This window comes from Dipteris shenzhenensis, unplaced genomic scaffold, assembly GCF_047967505.1.
Source record: "Dipteris shenzhenensis isolate YYH24624 ecotype China unplaced genomic scaffold, Dip_SZ_1.0 scaf0057, whole genome shotgun sequence".
Lineage (NCBI taxonomy): Eukaryota > Viridiplantae > Streptophyta > Polypodiopsida > Gleicheniales > Dipteridaceae > Dipteris > Dipteris shenzhenensis.
In genome coordinates, this window is record NW_028239364.1 from 3569 (window position 1) to 24342 (window position 20774).

At 51.0% G+C, this 20774-nt stretch overlaps 6 protein-coding genes across 6 annotated transcripts; 4 read left to right on the forward strand and 2 right to left on the reverse strand.

The window, feature by feature from the left end:
* The first annotated feature begins 363 nt into the window (after positions 1-363).
* LOC147879250 (uncharacterized) lies at positions 364-3886 on the forward strand. The gene is made up of 2 exons (XM_087372252.1): positions 364-3135; positions 3215-3886. The coding sequence occupies exons 1-2, from the start codon at positions 364-366 to the stop codon at positions 3884-3886; spliced, it is 3444 nt and encodes a 1147-aa protein (XP_087228378.1).
* A 418-nt stretch (positions 3887-4304) lies between these two features.
* LOC147879251 (DNA-dependent ATPase/E3 ubiquitin-protein ligase RAD5-like) lies at positions 4305-8015 on the forward strand. Its single transcript, XM_087372253.1, has one exon. The coding sequence runs from the start codon at positions 4305-4307 to the stop codon at positions 8013-8015; it is 3711 nt and encodes a 1236-aa protein (XP_087228379.1).
* Positions 8016-8018: 3 nt separating this feature from the next.
* LOC147879252 (oxidoreductase sirO-like) lies at positions 8019-9077 on the reverse strand. Its single transcript, XM_087372254.1, has one exon. It carries the CDS (start codon positions 9075-9077, stop codon positions 8019-8021), a length of 1059 nt encoding a protein of 352 aa, XP_087228380.1.
* Positions 9078-13442: 4365 nt separating this feature from the next.
* Positions 13443-15170, forward strand: LOC147879253 (putative transporter C1039.04). Its single transcript, XM_087372255.1, is given in 1 exon segment — positions 13443-15170. A coding segment is annotated over 1 exon segment (1728 nt).
* Positions 15171-15444: 274 nt separating this feature from the next.
* On the forward strand, positions 15445-15831 carry LOC147879254 (protein mmf1, mitochondrial-like). Its single transcript, XM_087372256.1, has one exon. The coding sequence runs from the start codon at positions 15445-15447 to the stop codon at positions 15829-15831; it is 387 nt and encodes a 128-aa protein (XP_087228382.1).
* Positions 15832-19475: 3644 nt separating this feature from the next.
* Positions 19476-20303, reverse strand: LOC147879255 (uncharacterized). Its single transcript, XM_087372258.1, has one exon. The coding sequence runs from the start codon at positions 20301-20303 to the stop codon at positions 19476-19478; it is 828 nt and encodes a 275-aa protein (XP_087228384.1).
* Positions 20304-20774: the final 471 nt, after the last annotated feature.

Sequence of the window (20774 nt, forward strand, 5' to 3'; positions counted from 1 at the left end):
GTAACATGACTGCAATAATGATAAGTTTTGATAGCGCCTTTTCGTTTCACATAACAGTGACCGCCGCGTTTCAAGGCAATTTAGCCAAGCACGCAAAGACGCGCGCCTAACGCACGTCCGAGAAAGTTGGAAACCCGCACCGAAAAGTTCTGACAGCCCCGAACCAATCATCAGACACGGGCTTGCACGCAGCAGGAGCGAGAGCAGGAGCGAGAGCATGGATCATGTCATTTTGTATGATGCATGGAACGCAACGTGCTGAGACAAACGGGTTAGATTTTGTAGATCTAATCGGAAATCTCTCATCTTCATCTCCGTTCACGTCATACAAAGACCAGATGACGTGAGGTACACTTATCAACCATGTCATCTTCAGAGAATCGTACTGGTGCGGCAGACGATGGAGACAAGCCAGGCTCATCGAATGCCATAGAGATGTCTCGCTTGGACAGGCATCCGCACACGAACGACACACAAATAAGCGATGATGTGAAACGCTCAAGTTCCGATCTCGAGAAGAATGAAAGCAATGGAAGCGGTAGCGCCGAAGCGCACGATGCTCGTCAAAAGAGGTTTGCAGATGCACCTCGAACGATGCTGAAAAACTTCGGTGGTCAAGCTCGTTCAGCAACGGCGAATGTTCCAGGATATCTCCGACCGCCAGGCTTCGTCAAACGCAATCTAGCGGCAGCATGGACGTTCTCCTCACGTCATTTGAACTTCTATCGCATTCACCTTACCGTCTTCACCTTTACTCCTTTAATCTTTTCCGCAATTTTCTACGCATCCAATACCACGCCGATTGCGTACATCGACTGCTTGTTCGTCTGTATGTCTGCAATGACTGTTACAGGATTAACGACCATCAACATTAGCACTACAACCGCGTGGCAACAAGCAATTCTTTACTTTTTGATGACAATCGGAAATCTCAGTGCCGTATCCATTACAATGGTATGGATCAGACGACACTTCTTTCGAGCAAAGTTCGATTCGATCATTCGTAAAAGCGCAAAAGTCAGGAAGCAAATGGACGACGTCGAATTCAATCATCAGAAGGAGAAACGCAAAGACTTCATTCGATTCCAAAAGATGATGGGTTTGAAGTCGGCCTTTCAGCATCATGGTAAAGAGGGTCATGAGCTATCCCCGACTAGCACCGCTTCAACAGACGAGCTAGCAGAGCGGCAATTGCGAGCGGAAATCGCCGCTCGGAAGAAAAATAGTCAAAAGAAGAAAGGTCCTTTGCGTGCAAGTATGATTCGACGGATGGATGAGCCAGCCGTTCTGGTCAATCAAGCCGGCGCAGTGTCGAAGACTGTACCCGACCGGGATGATAGAGAGGCAGACGAGCGAAGCAATGCTCAGACGGGGGGAATTCTGAACTCGAGCAACGAGGCTGGAGCAGCAGATTCTCCCACCATTCGCATTCAAGAGCCATCTTTTTCTCGCGATCACGAGGAAGTGCTTGAACATCCTCCTCGCTCAGCGTCACCTGAGCATTTGAACGTCTCAGAGGAGGCCGAAGTGCAGGCAGCATTTCAGAGCGCAGGCACACGAAGGCGGCGCTCCACCGTATCTTCTCACGCACGAAACGCACACTTTGACGAAGCCGACCTAGCGTCACCATCCCACGCACATTTTGATGTCGGTGTTGCAGATACGTCTTTGCGTAACACACATCATCGAAGACTGTCTGATTCGGCTAATTTTGCAAACGTACCACGACCAGGTTTCCGCACCGACATGTTCCCTAGAGCTCAAACGATCGAATTTGCAGATACGCCACATCCATCTGCAGCCGCTCGATCAAGTGCTTTGGCACATTCGCCGTCTGCTGATACGGGATTACGACACAGACCGACGGGACTTGACTTTCAGAGGACGCCCACGACGGCCACACAGAGATCTCTACGACGTACTCCAACGAAATCCATGGAGCGCGGCTTTGGTGGCTTCCCTACGCCGTTTGAGATTGCAGGCGCTGCGATCAAGCGCGCCTTGCCGTCTGTTCAAGAGCGATTTAAACGAACGACGACCATTCCTCGAACGGCGACGTTTGCCTCCACGCACTCCGTCGGTGATGCAGATAGCACACATATGAACATGCGAAGTGCGCCTTACTTGTCTTTCGATGCGACGGTCTCGAGGAATTCACGCTTTCACGAATTGACGGAAGCACAACGGGATGAACTCGGAGGCGTCGAATACCGTGCCATTGACATGCTGGCCAAGATCATTCCGGCGTACTGGCTGTCGGTCAACTTCTTTTGCATCACTTTAGTCGCCCCATGGCTTGCCAGCGATGCAGCCGCAAAAGTGCATGCCGTGATCGCCACACAGGGAGTGGATGCTCCGAACACAACGTGGATGTGGTTTTTTCAGACCATCAGCTCATTCTCAAACTGCGGACTTTCGCTCATTGACACCAGCATGATCTTACTTCCTGATCAGTATTTCATGTTGATCCCGATGGCATTCTTGATCCTGGCCGGAAATACCGCTTTTCCGGTTTTCCTGCGCTTTTTTATTTGGTTAATTTCTTTATGCACGCCACGCACAAGCAGGACGTACGAAACGCTTAGATTTTTATTGGATCATCCGCGCCGATGTTTCGTCTATCTGTTTCCGTCGGCGCAGACATGGTTCCTTCTCGCTGTCATTTTTGTGCTGACATCGACGGATTGGATTTTCTTTCAGGTCTTGGACATCGGCAATCCAACCATCGAGGCATGGAGCATAGGACAGCGAATTTTCGATGGATTATTTCAGAGTATCGCTGTTCGAGCCGCCGGATTTCAAATCATCAGTCTTTTGGCCTTGGCTCCAGCCGTTCAGTTCTTGTACATCATTATGATGTATATTTCGGTTATGCCCGTTGCACTGTCAGTCCGCAATACGAACGTTTACGAGGAGCGTTCCTTAGGTATTTTCAACGACGATGAACCTAAACAAGCCGATGAACCTGAAAAAGGAGGCGCGCGTGTTTGGGGAACGTATCTTGCAACCCACGCTCGAAGGCAATTAGCTTTCGACATCTGGTGGCTCGGCTTCGCTCTTTGGCTGATTTGCATCATCGAAAGGGACGAGATCCAGAATCCGGCGTCGGACGGCTGGTTCACCGTTTTTTTCTGCGTAAGTATATGTGACTCCGTGACAAACCTTTTCGACTTTCTTTAGATACTGACAACGATCTTCTCTGCCGCAAATTTAGCTGTTCGAATGCGTTTCTGCCTATGGCACCGTAGGCCTGTCGACAGGAACGCCGTATGATAACTTCAGTCTTTCCGGTCGATTTCACACTTTGTCAAAATTGGTCATCATCGCCGTCATGCTCAGAGGTCGACATCGTGGTCTTCCCGTCGCAATCGATAGGAGTATCATGTTGCCAAGCGAATTGGAAGTCGAAGATGCCGCTCAAGAGCGAACGTACACCATCGATGCAGAGACCAGGCCATTTTACAACACCCGCAGCATCGATATGAGGGACGCGCGCAGGATGTCGCGTGATGCATCTTTCTCTGGTCCCGGCCCAACTCAAGTCTCAGAATATCAAGATCGTAAAAGCGATGCACAGGATGTACAGGAGAACGAGGAAGATTATGGCGGCGGGCTTGCCGCTCATCATCCGTTGACGTCAATTCGCGAAGTCAAGACGCCCTTACCAACGAGTCTTTCTCATAAGACCAGTTATGGCATGCATCTTGCCGATCACGAAGGCGAAGAAGGAGCGGCTTCCGGCAGTGCAACATCGAGCGAGAAAGGTAAAGCCAAAGAGAAGCCTCAATCTTCGCCATCGTCGTCTTCGCGTGAAGAAGAGTTTGCTTCGCGCTTCGGCTCTTTGCCGAACGATGTCAGTCATCGCGAGGAAGCGGCATTGACATAGAATTCTATCTGTAATTTATTATATCTTGCTTGATCGGACTGCGTACCTGTATTTTGTAACATGATTGCATACTCATCTTCGAGAGGATACAGTGTACATTTGGATTATCCTATGAGCCTTGCTTCTGCATCGGTCAGGATCTGTGGAATCCACACGCCATTACGCAATGCACATCTCATAGAAATGTCATGACAACATCTAAAATTGCCAAGCGCGCATTCACCAATGTAGACACCCTGGGTGTCACAGTCCAACGCAGCGACTCTTCAGAACGTGAATGCTTTTCGACGCGTGTCAATCTATATTATATTGCACGCGCAAAGTTACGCGTTTCGGGTAGAGTATTGACGGCGGCGGATTGTTTGTTACTTTGTCAGTCGCTTGAGATTGTCAAGGGAAGGTAGGGGAATCCTTTCATATGGAAAGAGAGCGTGGCGGTGGCTCGACGACCTTCAACCAAGGTGTGACACAAAGACGGGTGGAGATGGCAACGGAGGCTTCGACGGATGTGGCTGCGGTCGAACCGGACTTCTTTGCCTCAGGTTCGCCTCGCGATGGCGACGCAAGTGCTGAAGATCGAGATTTCTTCGCCTCAACACCGCCAAATGGAGAGGTCAAGACCGAACAGTCTGACACGCCTCTCTTTCGCGGAAGGAAATCAGATGACAGCGACTACGAAGACGACGCAGAAGAAGAAAGTAGCGATGGCGAAACGCCTCGAAAGCCGCAAAGCAACGGTGTCAGACGTGTACGTCAAGCCTCGCAGAACAGTGAGAGCGCCACCGAAAACGGACAAACGAAGAAGCCCAGACTGCAAGAACTACTGCCTCAGCTCAAACGAGAAGATGCTCCACCAGAAATGCAACGGTCGCAAAGCGCTAGCAGTAGCGCAAGTACATCCTCTTCCGCTTATGGCGAGTGGGAGAAGCGGTACATCGGAAGCTTCGTCACCTCGGCGTACTCCCTTAGTAAAGGTTCAAATTACATACAGCACGGCGATCGGGTCTTGATTACCCGTCAAAAGCCAAAAGCACCCCATGAGGTCAATCGCAATGCTGTTCAGCGCTTCGGAAAGAACATCACTGCTGGCAATGCTCGCAAACAAACAAAGCTCGCCTTTGCGCCTGCGCCTACGTCCAACAAGAAAGCTGCAAAAGCCAAAGAGGATTACATCGTTCGCTTTAACAACCTAAAGGGATTCGAAGTGGGCAGAATACCTACTGACGTGGCCGTATGGATGTCAAAGGTCATGGATAACGAATCGGCTACGTTTGAAGGGATTGTGGTGGACTGTCCGACGTACTTGACTGTTGGCTGCGATTTGCTTTTAGAGATTCGAGCCTTCATCACAAGAGAGGCTTTCCGTATTGCCGTAGATGGCCAATCCATCTTTGGCGTGCGTGCCGGTGCAAATGACGTTCAAGCCAGCGCTTGGGGATCTGAAACGGCCGAATCGCAAGAGGAAAAGCGTCTACGCGAACGCAAAGTGAGCGTTGTACGATTGTTTCGTGCGTGCGGTTTGCGTCCTAGTCGAACAAATGCCGTGTTGAGCAAGCATCGAGCGACGGAAAACCTTGACCCGGATGCCATGCTTGAACAGTATCGCAAGTCGCCTGAACAGTCGCGCACACCCTCTACGCATGGAGGCGGTAGCAGCCCTGCACAGACTCGAAAGCCGATCGCCGAGAATGGTGATGAAGAAGGCGGCGAACCTTCTACCCCGCCAGAACAAGATGACGGAACCGAACTCAGCGACAATCAACTGGACTCGGTGTACAATCGCGCTCAAATGCACGACTTGGCCCTTCCCGAAGTTGAGCCAGCAGAAGGCTTTGCCTTAACACTCCGCCCGTATCAAAAGCAAGCCTTGGGATGGATGCTCAAAATGGAACAGCGTCCCTCGAAATCCAAACAAGGTCGAGAAGCGGCCGCTTTACATCCTTTGTGGGAAGAGTATATCTTTCCCATGGATGAAGAGCGCATGGACTTGCTCGACACTGCAACGTCCAAATTTTACTTCAACCCTTACACCGGTCACCTTAGCTTGCGCTTTCAGTCGGCAAGTCGTGGTGCACGGGGTGGCATTCTTGCCGACGAGATGGGCTTGGGTAAGACCATTCAAATGGCATCGCTCATTCTCACGAATCAACCCAAAGAGGACGAAGAGGTTTCAGAGAACGACGATGATGACGATGACGACGACGAGGCACGGCGAATGGCGCCACGACAGATTTCATTGGCAACTTCATTCGCTGCGGCTAACTCTGCGGGTCTTTCACAACACGAAATAGCCGCGCGTCGCAAAGCAATGATCAAGATGGCGGGCGCATCAAAAGGCCGTGTGACCCTTGTCGTTGCGCCGATGTCCTTGGTTGGACAATGGAGAGACGAAATGGAGCGATCCGTTCCTTCTATGCGCTCTATGCTATACTACGGCGAAACAAAAGGCGATCTCATTTCGCGGCTAGAGGGCGGTTCACTGGACATTGTCATTACGTCGTACGGTACGCTTGTGACAGAGTATAAGCGCTTCTTGTCAGGTGCAGGTGCCGCTGCGGCTCCTTTGTATGCGGTCGATTGGCTACGTGTAATCCTGGACGAGGCGCATCATATCAAGAACAAGTCGACGCAAAACTCTCGCGCATGCAAGGACTTGACATCTCGTCGACGATGGTGTTTAACGGGCACGCCAATCGTTAATCGGTTGACGGATCTGTTCAGTCTGCTGCGCTTCTTGCGAGTAGAGCCCTGGGGCGACTTTGCGTTTTTCAACTCGTTTATCGCCAAGCCTTTCATGCAAAAGAATCCAAAAGCGTTGGAGATCGTTCAAGTTGTCCTTGAATCGGTTTTGATGCGACGTGAAAAGCGTATGAAGGACAAGGATGGTAAGCCGATCGTTGAATTGCCGCCCAAGACTGTCAACGTACGCCGCCTCAAATTCTCGCCGCTGGAACGTGAAATCTACGAAAGCGTATACGAACGTGCTTACATGCAGTATCAGACGTTGGCGGCTGCGGGGACGATCTCGCGAAACTTTACGTTCATCTTCAGCGTCTTGATGCGCCTCCGTCAAGCTGTTTGCCATCCACTCTTGGTGCTCAAGGGCCCCGCAAAAGCCAAAGTCGATCATCAAAAGTCAAGTGAGGCTGCGCCTATCCTTGGCGAATCCGAAGATAGAGTGAAAGAATTGATTGCGGCCTTCCAATCCGGCGCTGATGAGCTCGGCGAGGGGGGCACAGACAAGAAGCTTTCTGGAGAAGCCTTACAAGAGATCTTTGGCAAACAAAGCTCGGACGATGAAGAAGACTCTGAATGCCCTTTCTGTTTTGAGGAAAAGTCGGAATTGCTCGTCATGCCTTGCAAGCATTGGGGATGCAAGGCATGCATCATTGATCATTTGCAGCGCTGCGAAGACAAGGATGAGGAGGCTCGCTGTCCGACGTGTCGCGAAGGTCCAATTTCGCTCGGCAACACGACGGGCGTGGTACGCATGCGGCGAAATCGCTTAGCGGAAGCCATCGAGAGCAGCCAAAAGTCACAAGCGGAGGAAGCTGAGGACCTGCCGTCTTCGCAAGGAGCAGCATTCTTCCGAAACAACGATTTCCGCAGCAGTACAAAACTTGAAGCGCTTGTGGAACATCTGAATCAACTTCGCTTTGACGATCCAGAGTTCAAGGGCGTGATCTTTTCGCAGTTCACATCGTTCTTGGATCTTGTTGAGGTGGTGTTGCGACGCAACAAGCATGCGTTCGTGCGATTGGACGGAACGACATCGCAAAAAGATCGCGAGCAGGTTTTGCGAGAATTTGCAAGCGCTCCAAAGCGCATGCTCATCCTCGTGTCATTGCGTGCCGGCGGTGTCGGTTTGAATCTCGTTGCGGCAAATCACGTTTGGCTTTTGGATTGCTGGTGGAACACAAGCACTGAAGATCAGGCTGTTGATCGTATTCATCGTTTAGGTCAAACACGCGAGGTTTTCGTCCATCGTTTCTTGATCGACGAATCTATCGAGGATCGTATTTTGGCCATTCAACGACGTAAGACGGCATTGGTCGGAGCGGCTTTGGCAGGCACTTCAGCAGGCGAGAAGTCGGAAGCTTTGCAAAACTTAGAGCTTCTCTTTGCGTAATCTTCACGGTGTTGGCCGAAATCGCTGCGCCGTCGCAGTTGCACCAGCTTGAATGACTTTCCACATCTGTTCAAAGTCATTCGCAAGATTGCCATCGAGCGGAGGACCGCGTGCGGCAGACAGTGTGGCTTGTAATTGTTGAACGGACGACGCACCTAGAATGATTGCATCATCATCTTGCAAGGGCGCATGATGTCGAAGCCATCTCAAGCTAGCCTCCATGACACTTACGTTTGCTCGATCGCAAGCCTGCGTGCAATCTTTGAGAGCCTGCAAGATGTGCGGCTTTGCGTAAATGCCTGCAAAGACTGGCATTTGTGCATATCGCGATGAGGCTTCTGGCGTGGTGATTTGATCGACCGACTTCGCAAGTAAACCTCCAGCGAGCGGACTGTAGATGTAGTAGTGCATCTTGAGCTTGCGAAGGAGCGGCAAGAGGCTTGATTCGCTATCGCGATTGACGGCATTGTAGCCGCCTTGATATGCGGACGGTTGTGGATACTTGTGTTGCGTGCAGATGTCATGCACCTTTTGCACCTGTTCCGCATTCAAATTGCTCACGCCCCACGACTTGATCCTACCTTGCTCGCGCAACGTGGCCATAGCCTTACACATGCCATCCAGCGGTTCTTGCGGATCAGGGCCATGAATGTAGTACAACGGAATGCTATCCGTTTGTAACGCTTTCAAGCTCGCCTCGCATGCGCTCATCACGCTTTCGTATCGATGCGTTCCTGCTGAGAAGCCTGGTGCCTTTGTGGCCACGACGAATTGATCCGCTGCTTTGACTTCTCCGAGCAGCTCTTCTGATCGTCCCTTCACGTACAATCTTGCCGTGTCTAACTCCTCAACGCCATTCTCTTTGCACACATTCAAGAAAGCCTGAACGCCTGCCGGCGTGGAAAGCTCTGCAGCTCCATTTGCTGCACTACTACCCATCAGACCCACTATAATCTTGACCATTTTGAATTGTGACACCTTGAACGCTCCCAAAGCGAGCCGGGCTGGTCCTGGATGACGTTCAAAAGATCCGTTTGCCCGATGCCAAAGTCCGTGCATCATGGCGTAGCGCGCGCTCCATCGCAAAGAAACAAATCGCCGAAGCGGCCGAACGATCGGCTAGTGTAAATTTTATCAGTCACTCTCACCTCGACGCCAAGCAGCGAGTCGCGTGCATATCCGCCGCCGCCGCCGCCGCCTAGCCAGCCGCACGCTTGGCGAGTGCATGCTTTCGTAGCCGCCACGACCATCCGATTGCCCACGCCGGCAGCCATGGCGCTAAGGATTGCGAATAAGAGACTTACGAAAGAGATCACAGAAATACATCGTAATGGTCCGCCAGCTGGAACGTCCGTGTTGCATGCTGACGATTTGAAAGAGTGGGTTTTCACGTTGAAGGTTTTAGGGGAAAGCGTTTACGATGGCGAAACGTTTGCCTTGCGATTCAAGTTTAGCGATAATTATCCTTTGGAATCCCCTGAGGTCGTTTTTCTCGTTCAAGAGCCATATCAAGCACCTATACATCCACACATATATAGCAACGGTCATTGCTGCGTTTCCATCCTGTCAACTGAATGGTCGCCCGTACTAAACGTCCAAAGCATTCTACTGACCATGCAAAGCATGCTAGCAAGCTGCAAAAAGAAGGAACGTCCCAAAGACAACGATAGATACATCAAACACGCACCCATCAGTCCGAAAGATACCGTTTGGTCCTTCCACGACGATACAGTGTAGGTAGGCTCCGGGCGCCGCATGGCGTTAGAGACGGTAGATACGGCACATTTTCGATTCCCTTTCACGCATCACATACATACGACCTGTACAATAAGCATTCTATTCACGTTTTCCTGAAAACACGGTGTGAGACTACATCCTGCCTGTCCCTGGTAGTTTGACGATCATCGAGTCGTGCTGATCAGGCTTAAAATGACAGCGTCAAGGAAAAGCCTCACCGGGGCTTGGACTTGGAGGTATTAGCGTGCCGCCGCGTAGAGTATTTTTTGTCCATTCTCCGTTAAAAGCTGTTGAGTTAACAGTCAACCGCCATCATCATCGTACACAGGCGTCATGGCGTCGTCTTCAAGACATTTCCTCGGGCATACCATGTCTGCCAAACATCTTCGCCCATCGACGGCGATCGGTCTGCTGACGCTGCGTCATCTTGTCCCGCCAGTAGCAGCGACGATTGGTGCAAGAACGTTCGCAACTTCGACAACCCGACTTCAAAAAACCTCACAGTCCTGCTCCAATTGCAAATGCCGCAGCGACGAATACCGAAGCGTACCTCCCGTGGGATCGATACTTGTCTCTGAGAAAGCAAAGAAGGATTGCCGGCTTGGTCACCACCGTTCCGACGACGTTACTAGCGGCGATAAGCTCTGGATCGTACTTTTTGACGCAAGAAATCGATCCTACGTCAAGTCCAATCGTCGGCATCGATCCGGTGTACGTTTACATGGCCTTGACGATCGCATGTACAGGACTGGGCTATCTACTTGGACCCAGTATTGGCAACACATTCTGGTCGCTGTTGCATCGCCGCGATGCAAAGCAGATCGAGCAAAAAGATCAAAAATTCTACGATCACATCATTCGCAATCGCGTGGATCCTTCACGTCAAACGATGCAAAATCGTTTGCCAGACTATTACGGCGAACGAATTGGATCAAAAAAGGACTACCGTCAATGGCTACGGGATCAGTACATCTTCCGCAAGAAAGCAGCCCATGGTGTGGCCGACGATGAGAAAGCCTTTTAGCGTGTCATTCAACCCGCTATTTGTCTATATGTGTATTATGCTACAATGTGACCATTACTCACACCTGCGTCCATATGTTCGCATTATTCCGGTCGTCACCGTCGTCATGAAGACGATCGCCGAATGCTTCGTCCTGAACGCTCGTTGCCTGTTGGCTTGCCATTGCGAACGGCTAGTACGCCATTCACCATAACCGCTTCCATGCCGGACGGATATTGCTTTGGCTCGGCGTACGTCGCTGTATCGATGATGTTTTCCGGATCGAAAAGGCAAAGATCAGCTTTCATACCAACGGCAATTTTTCCTCGGGAGGTATTGCAGCCGATAATGCGAGCCGCTCGTCCGGTCAAATGCGCAATCGTCTCTTCTAAGCCGCCTTTGAAAGCCGTGAACGGCTCGCACGACACAGTGTTGCCAGCATCATCACGATCTTTGCCCAACGGTAAATCACGTCCGTAATGTCCGACGTACCTTGCAAACGTTCCGTAAGCACGCGGATGTGGTTTGCTGGCCGTCAGAATGCCGTCCGAGCCTGCCGTATGACAAGCAGACTGCATGACCTTGCGTACGTTTTCCTCGTGTCCGACATGTTGAATGATGAGGGTTGCACCTGCATCGCGATCGATTAGGTCGATCAGAATGTCGAATGGATCCTTTGAAGCCTTTTCGGCGATCTGCGCGACAGTCTGGCCAACGCAGTCCGTTAATGCCGCATTTTCGACCCCCGCGATTTCAATGGTATCCCAGGCTAGCGTACAGCCATGACAACCATCCGTGCCGAGGACTGTGCATTCGCGGCGAAGTTGTGCCATGACATCTGGCCTATCCAATACCTCGCCACCAAAGTCATCTTTCGCTTGAGCCCAGCTTGGTAGCAAAGCGGTCAATGTTGTTGAACCTGCAAGGTACGGATACGTATCGAGTGTGACGTCGATGCCATCCTGACGTGCTGCTTCGACCATGGCGAGAAATTCGTCTGCCTTGCCTTTGTTCTCGTCAAAGTTCAGCGTAGCGTGTGTGAGATGCAATCTGCACTGCGTTTTGCGTGCCAGATCGATCATTTCTGCATAAGATTGCATTGCACCTTTACCGTACGATCGAGTGTGAGGACAATAATAGCCGCCAAGCTCTGTCACAACTTGCAACAGAGCCTCCAATTCTTTATCATCGGCGAACATGCCCGGCACATACGTCAGACCGGACGACAATCCAACAGCGCCTTCTTGAAAAGCTTGACGAAGAATTTGTTGCATTTTCACAATCTCCGCTGAAGTGGCCTGCCCTTGATCGTAGCCTTTGACCAACATCCGAAGATTTCCTTGCGGAACGAGAAAAGCGATGTTGGTGGCCACCTTGGCATCGTCAAGTACATCCAAATACTCACGCACGCTGCGCCAGCGAAAGAATTCGCGATCGCTCGGATTACCGTTCCAAGCGGCAATTTGCTTACGAATCCTTGCAAGACATTCGTCATTTACCGGCGCATAGGCAATGCCATCCTGTCCGATGACTTCCGTAGTAACCCCTTGCATGATTTTCGGTAAATGGGCAGGCGTATGAAGTATCGTCAAATCTGAATGCGCGTGCATGTCGATGAAGCCTGGCGACAAGACCAATCGACCATTGCGTCCGTCGATGCATTCTGCACTTACAGCCCGTGCTCTCTCGCGAAGATCCTCGTTTGGCACGACCGCGACGATGCTGTCCCCTCGAACGATCAAGCTAGCCAAGTATCGTCTCTTGTCACCACTTCCATCGACGATGCTGACATTTGCAAAAACAATGTCGCCGCTATTCACCAGTCCGTCGAGGTCTGCCATTCCCGTGCAACAAAGCGACGTAATGAGACTTGACGAAGCTGATGTCGAGCCGTTGTTGCTGCTATGCGACAATAGACATTGCCGAGTCGGTCTTTCATATACGTAAAGTCATATGCACAGCTTCATATGCTCATGCGATGGCGTTCGGCGTGAAGAATCGTTATCTTCCTTGAGCCAACATCGCCTTGTCAACAATTAAGGTTTCCTCGTGGCTCCGATTGATCTCCGCTGCTCTTTGAGTCTGTAACAAACGACCTGACTGGCGCAAATTCATCCGGCAAGTCCGACGCTGTGGAGAGGCGCGCTTGTAGGAAAGAGCTTCTGACGTGTTTCCAAGGACTGTGGGCTCACGAACATTTGGTACGCGCGCTAAACGTCTTTGTGCCCACGCTAGACGACGGGATGCGTATGACTTCCCACAAGCGTGCGTGCGTCTGTTGCGCTGCGTACGTGCACGGAGATTCAATTCTGGACGGTACTCGCACTCTACTCTACTCGCCGTACCTTACCCAATGGCACAGGCACACAACAGGCAGCACGCCACCTGTAGAAAAGATCACGGTGTCATTCTGCATGCGCTGCGCCACTACTTTACAGCTTCTATGCGCCGAAGTCAAGTCCAAACATTATTTTCCTGCGTCTCAGTTCGACGGCGCCGGCGCCGGCGCCGCCGCCGTCAAGGGTCGGTCGGATAGCAGAGCGGACATCTCTTCGTGGTGAACGCCGACAGATCATAATCACCCTACTTGATTTGCGGACATCATCAACCTTAGAACGAGACGTGGCGCAGGACAATCGTTCCGTCGATGAGAATGCGGAGTAATTTGCAAGTCTTGGCTTTCCCCCATGGATGATCACTTCGGAACCGACTTCATATCTCTAATCGGAACGGCAAGTTGCTGCGTTCAATGCTGCAAAACTCCTGGCAATTCCCCTTTCAGCCCTAACAGAACAGAACACTTTTGGCCGCATCGTATAACAAGCAATCGTGTGGAACCCCTTCATCTTAACTCCACATCGTCTTATCTTCGCAAGATGTCGAACACGCAAGGAATCACACCGTTGTCACCTTCTTCGGATGAAGACAAATTCAGCAATGGCAACGTCAAATACGAAGGCGAGCCGGATGTCGGGCTCGCCAACTTCAACGCATTTGAAGGAGGTTGGCAGCCAACAGCGGAACAACAAATGATCGAACGCAAGATGAAGCGAAAATTCGACGCGACCCTTCTCCCTATCCTTACAATTATCTACTTATTCAACGCTTTGGACAAAGGAAATTTGGGAAACGCAAAGACAGGCACGCTTGTGCAAGACTTACACCTCAAAGGCGACGAATACTATCTCACCACGATGATCTTCTACGTACCGTTTTGCCTTTGCGGAATTCCGCTCTCGCTGGTAATCAAACGATACTCCGCAGCACGTATCATTCCAATTCTCATGTTTTGCTTTGGATCGGTCTCGCTCATTCAAGCAGGCGTTCGCAATTTTGGCGGTTTGTTCGCCCTTCGAATGCTTTTGGGCATCTTTGAGAGTCCCATGCTGCCTGGGGTGGTGTTATATCTGTCGACGTTCTATACCCGCGGAGAATTGGCCGGTCGTGTCGGCATTTTTTACGCGGCAGCTGCCATCTCAGGAGCCTTCTCAGGCCTGATTGCATACGGCGTCTATCAGATCCGTCATCCTTCCATCAGCGGTTGGCGCATTCTATTCCTTATCGAAGGAGGCGCAACTTGCCTGTTTGCCCTATTTGCATTCTTTGTTCTTCCTCGCTCAACACAATCCGCTTGGATGCTCACCCCGCAAGAGAAAGCAATCGCAAAAGAGCGAATCGAAAGAGATGCAGGTCTAAGCGTCTCGGAAAAGCTGAACATTCGCGATGCGATTCGACCGCTCTACACGGACTGGCACTATATCGTCTGGGCAAGCATCTCTTTCACCCTTGGCGTACCTTTGGTCAGCGTCAACACCTTTTTACCGCAGATCGTGGCCAGACTCGGCTATAGTACTGTCAAGACCAACTTATACACCGTTGCGCCAAACGTATGCGCAGCGGCATTTTTGGTCATCCTCACGCAGTCCAGCGATCGTTTTCGTGAACGCGGCTTGCATAGTTGCTTCGCGCTAATCGTCGGTTATCCGGATGGATCGCTTTGACGCCTCATCCCCCCGACACGGGTTCATGCCACGTATGGTGCCATCTTCCTAGCTGCCATGGGAGCAAGTGCGCCGAGTGTCTTGACAGCAGCGTGGTACACAAACAACACTTCCAGCGAATCGAGGCGTGCACTACTTGCCGCGGTCATGATTGCCATTGCCAATTCGGCGGGCCTGGTAAGCACAAACATCTTCAACGCCAAGTGGGAGCCAGAATATACCCCGAGCTTGGCAATTTCGGCAGGATTTTGCGGAGCATGCCTACTTATCACTTTTTCGTGGACGATGTACTTGCGGTACGACAACGCACGTCGCAATCGTGATCAAGGGGGTGTCCGATTACGCGCCCAGGATGTGGCTACCAGCGAGCTTTCGAAAGGCTGGCGATCTCAATACTTTCGCTGGACTGTCTGAGTGTACGGACGTGGGATCTTGTATTGTAATCTATCTACGTGTCTTTGAGAGCTCCATTTCATTCAGCACCTCTTGGCTTCCTTCGCGAAGATGAGCCCGTCGATGAATCAAAGACAGCGTCCGCCAGCCCTTGTCTCCGTGCTTGCGCTGCGCTGCGCTGCTGTACGCGCTGCCCCTCCCCCCGTGTTGCCCACCCCACTTTGACTACTCAAATTTAAGAAACAATCTGAGGTACAACATTATGCGACCCCTCCTCAGACTCTACAAGGCAGAGATGTCCGACTCAAAGACAGCGTCCGCTGTGATCAAACAGAATGCGCCTGGACTCAATCAATCCTCCAAAGCCATCTACAGTCATACCGCAAAGGTTCCCGCATCCTCGCAGCTCGTATTCTGCTCCGGCCAAGTCCCGATGAACGCGGACGGAACGATTGTCGACGGCGATGTTGGCGACCATTGCGTTCAGTGTATTGCAAATCTGGAAAAAGCGCTGATCAATGCGGACTCTTCACTTGCCCATTTAGTCAAAGTCACAATCTTCCTCAGGGACATGCAAGACTTTGCCGAGGTAAACAGATCGTATTGCAAAGTTATACCCGATCCAAAACCTGCTCGTACATGCATTCAAGCTGGTCGACTTCCTTTGGGATGTCGATATTGAAATAGAAGCAATAGCTATCACAAATTCTCCGATGACAATGTAGGGAAGTACGTACGGCCGAATTGCCCACGTTGTAGGTCAGAATATGCCAGTTTATCCATCTGTGGATCCATCGTGGCCAGCCGGTGGAGGGCAGGTTCATATTACGAAACGATTCGTAGCGGTGTATGGCTGGTTTCGAAGCAGATGCGTGCATGGCGAAAGCAAGCATTACTAAAAGTACGGATGAGATTAGTCTTGTCGAAAAGGCTTGCATGCTCGCTGCGGTCATGAATAAAAATGTAAGGCTTTGTAAACGAAGCTCGATCGCTTTCAAATCCAAACTATCGCACCTTTTATCAACATGGATTGCGATACGCCTTATTCTGATCAACATCGAATGACATCGGGCGCTGCTTGACTGCCACCTACACTCGGGGCGCGCATAGCATGCCACTCGAGACGACGCTCCTTGCTCTCAAGGTAGGAGCGTGACGCAGAATTAGCCGTTCGTCTGAAGCGTACGCAAGGAAGTGGATCGTCGAGTATCATGTGACAGGAGTAATGACGTTTGTAAGTGATGCTCAATGCTGCACTTGTTTGTGCGCAAACACAATAAAAGCGAGACTCTCTCGCTTGTCCAATACGTCCAGACCGTACTCGTGCATCTTGCGTCACTTCAGCATGCAAACATCGCTTGTCAGCACAGGAGGCGATATGCTATCCGGTGCACTTCTTCATAGCTTGTCGTGATCGACGCAAATTCAAAGCGTATTTGACAAAACAGGTCGTTGGCCAATTCTCGGTAGCTTCGGAGTTATTCCCTTCTTTTCATGGATAACAATTGAGTCTCGAGGAGAGGAAGACCATCTCTTGTTTCCGTGATAGCCCTTGCCATAAAGGCTGTACGGATGAAGCGAAGTGTTGTGGACATCCTCGTGCAGGCGCAGGAACGTTGCAAGGCTGTACGTTGCATCGTACGTCTGCAGAGTGCAGCACATCTGCAGTACAAAAAGGGTCAAGCTGACTGCGAGGACTTTGTGTACAATTGCATTCGTCGAGATATAGATCATCACAGTCATGAAGACCTTTTCTTACCTTTTGCTCGCTGCAATGGCTGCGGCCATTGGCGTGTCCGCTTTTGGCGACATGCAAGCTGTCACCTTGCAACGACGTAGCCCATACGGAGAAAAACTCAGCAAGCATCGCATGTACGGGGGCGGCAGTCCAAAGGTATCTGGCTCGGGCAGTCAAAGACGAAGGGCAGCAAGGGCTAATTACGACGCCTTTGACCGCACTTGACTCAAGATCCTACATCAAAGCGATTTGAGAGTGGTGCAAATACTTCACACTTATGAGACCCTAGCGACTTTTCATGCTATTACAGATGAGCATCAACGCCTAAGCCTCCGAAAATGCTTCCGTTGTGATTGAAAAGTCGGCATACTGCTCCAATCGCTTCTTGATAATTTCAGCTCCGATTGTCGCAGCGGTTAGCACACCTCCTTGCTTGCCGATCGGATGTAATTCTTCGCTGTTCAATGCTAGCGCCAATGCCGTTTCCGAGATCATTCTTGCCGTCATGTAGTATCCGGGATCGCCTGGTGCTTTGAATGTGCAAATGGCCTGCTTTTGACCGTATCGTGCCACAGTGCGAACGTCTGTCTTTACACGCCTTTGCATGGAAGGGCTTGGACCTCCGCCGTATGGCAGTACGCGCTTCAGTAAAGGCTTGACGCCAGGCACGTAAAGGAGGAACAAACTTGACGCTTTCTGTACGTTGACCATCACTTGATTGGTCAGCCAATAACCGCCAACCAGGGTATCCTCGTAGTCAAAGTGCTGGCCGTACGTATCGTTGCCTTTTGCGTCTTCCAGCAAGCTCCACGATCGGAAAACGGTGCGAATGTTGTGAGGACTGAGGATATAACTACCACCCCAGGCGTTGAATTGAGGCAACCAGACAGACGATGATGCATGCATGTCGTCTGCCGAGGGCGGCTTCTGTGTGGCCAAGCGATCGTGTTGTGTGAATTGCAGCTGACTCTTGTCTTCGCTCGCCATATCGATCGCAGACTGAACCGTTCCGCTGGAGAAGACCGGAGCACTTTGAGTGCGGCGACAACGTGCTCCGCTCCTGGACAACCTTGTTCGTGTTTTAGATGTTGAACAGCAAGGTATGTGGTGAGATCGGAAGGCAAGCTATCCAATCCAACACTCGGCCCGATGACGATCTTTTTGGCTTTTGCTTTCTCGTGGAATTGCTTGATGAGAAGCTCGTTGAATCCCGTCTCGCCGGATAAGTCGACGTAATGAGCATCATTTGCAATGCATGCTTCTACAACCTTGTCAGCACGTAATTGCCGAAATGGTCCGACAACATTGATGATGGCTTTGGCCTGCTTCGCCATCGCAGCAAGACTGTCCGGACGTGACGTGTCAGCCTCAATCACGCCAACATCTTTGCCAAGCGACAATTCCTTACGCACGGCATCTAATTTCGCCTTGCTTCTTCCTGCGATTGCCCATTTTGGCTTGCCTTTGTGTTCGTTTAGGTACGTGGCCGTAAGCTTACCTGTGAAGCCTGTTGCGCCAAACAGAACGACATCGTATTGCTTTGACGACATGATGAGGATGGCTGTTAGTGCGGAGGAAGGAGAGGGGAGTCGCTCGAGGGGGAGGTCACTTCCTTCCGATGCATCAATCACATTAGCGCTCCTTTGACCTTCTTTCGAAGCCGGTCCCACAATCTTCCTCCGCACTCTTGTGTAGCCGAGGCCGAAGGAAAGTCGACGGCACGACAAACGCAAGAATAACCGAACATCCGAGCAAGGCGTTGGCTGATCGATTATATAAACATCCGCATCTCGTTTGTTCACGCGCGCTGCGTTGAAGCGGACGAAAACCTCCACAAGCCATGCAGCAAAGGTACACGCCGCCGAGACTCAAGACTGATTGCCAGTGCTTGACTGGTCGAATGGCCAGACCGTCTGCTCTGGGGCGAATTGAGTGTATTTACGGAAACGGGGTCCAACGACGATTGACGTTCGAAAGGAACACAAAACTGATCTACGTTCTTCAGTTCCCTTTCTGTCCATCATCACACCTAACACACATACGAAGTAACCGACAACCTTTCATCTTTCAGTGACAATGTCTAGCGGAGCCGATTCATTGGAAATGCCGTCAAAGGCGCTTCAACGCCGTTCACGGCGCCGGTGAGGTGATTCGCGGTACTTTCAACGATGGCGTGGATGCCGTCGGCGAGGGTATTGCCAATGACGGAAAGTCAATGGACAACAAAGGTCGAAAAGATCAACTCGCTTTCGAGGGTCATGCCGCTCAAGACCACAGTGCCACCGTTGACGACGGCAAGGCGCAAGTCGAACAAGGTCTTGGGCACTCGGTGGCAACAAGGACGGCTCGTCAGCCGCTCAACCTCGCTAGAGCAGGATGAGAAGGTGTAGTCTCGCCAACCTGCAGTGACATAGATTTTTTGCCATTCGTGTAACAGTCCTTGCAATTTCATCTAATTTGAAGAGCACCGGGGGATCACACAATCTAATAGCACGGACCCGAGAAAGCTCATGAGTAAATCGTGTCATTACCGCCGCTGATGTACAAGGGAAAAATAGAACAGCTTATGCGAGCATCCTCGCCTTCGCTTAGTTGTCGTTCGAAGTGCCGTTGAGAATGCGCAAGACGTTAATGAACAAATTGAGGATGTCCAAGTACAACGAAATGACGGCAAATACCCACTCTTCCGGACTGAGTCGCTTGAGGATCATGTGTGTGTCGTAAATGATGTATCCGCTGAAGATCACACATCCCGCTCCTGCGAAAGCTAGATCGACGGCGTGATTGAAAGGCAAGAAGATTTGAACGAAACCTGCGCCAACGAGGAACAACAATCCGCCAAACAACCAAGGTCCCAAATTGCTGAAATCGTATTTGGATTGAAACGTGAACAGCGTCAATCCGAGGAAGGTGAAGAGGGTGATGATCAAGGCTTGCAATACGACTGTTTGCGAAACGTACGACACGATCAATCCCATCGAGAATGCCTCGAACGTGGTGAACAAGCCCAACAAGATGAAGTTGAGCGGATGTGAGTGACGCTTGAAGAACAAAAAGCCCATTGTGACGAGACTTGCAATCAAGCTTGCAATGTACGACCAGGTATTCTCCCGGACCCACGTTGTGACCGTCGGCGTACTGAAGGCGCCCGCCATCACAGTTGTTGCAAGAAGCTGAATGAACAGAACGGTGTAAACCTTCTTCAAGAACATTTGCCTGATCTCTGGCGAGCTTTGTTCGACTGTGACGCTGAATTTGAAATCGTCCGGATCGACATCACCCTCCTGTCGTGGTTGATCATCGGCTAGTAAAGGTGACGAGCTGGAAGCGGCAACATTTTCATCTTGCGGAACGGCTTGATAACCACCTGGACGCTTTGGTCCGCTGTATTGCGGTGGCGGTTGCGTGTATGACATGATGAATGCTAATCGATGACGGATGCACTCTGTCGATGATGATGAGTGTGAATCGTTAAGATGCCTTCGTCGTCGTAAGCGCCACCAAGTACTTCAGAAAGCGTAAGCGGATTGTTCTAGAGCCTACGTTGAACTGCGCTGCACAGCCTGCCAGAAAAAAAATGTTTCTCACGCGTCCGTCGCTGTGTAAATGTAAATTAGGAGAGGGTCGCTCGCACAAAGGGTGAGCTGACCGACCTTTTGCTCAGCAGTACGATGTTAATAACTTCATCTATTGATCAGTATTGCAGCTCATCAGAAAGTGCTAATAACATCATCATTGGCAATGTCAATGCAACGGATGACATGGAAACAGCACACGTGATGCCAAAAAGCCAGAGGAGTTGCTCCGCAATTGAGATGAGGCTGAGATGGGCATGTGCCAATCGACAACGTGTTCCTGCGTGCGCGCCTGCGCTGCGCCTCGGTCAG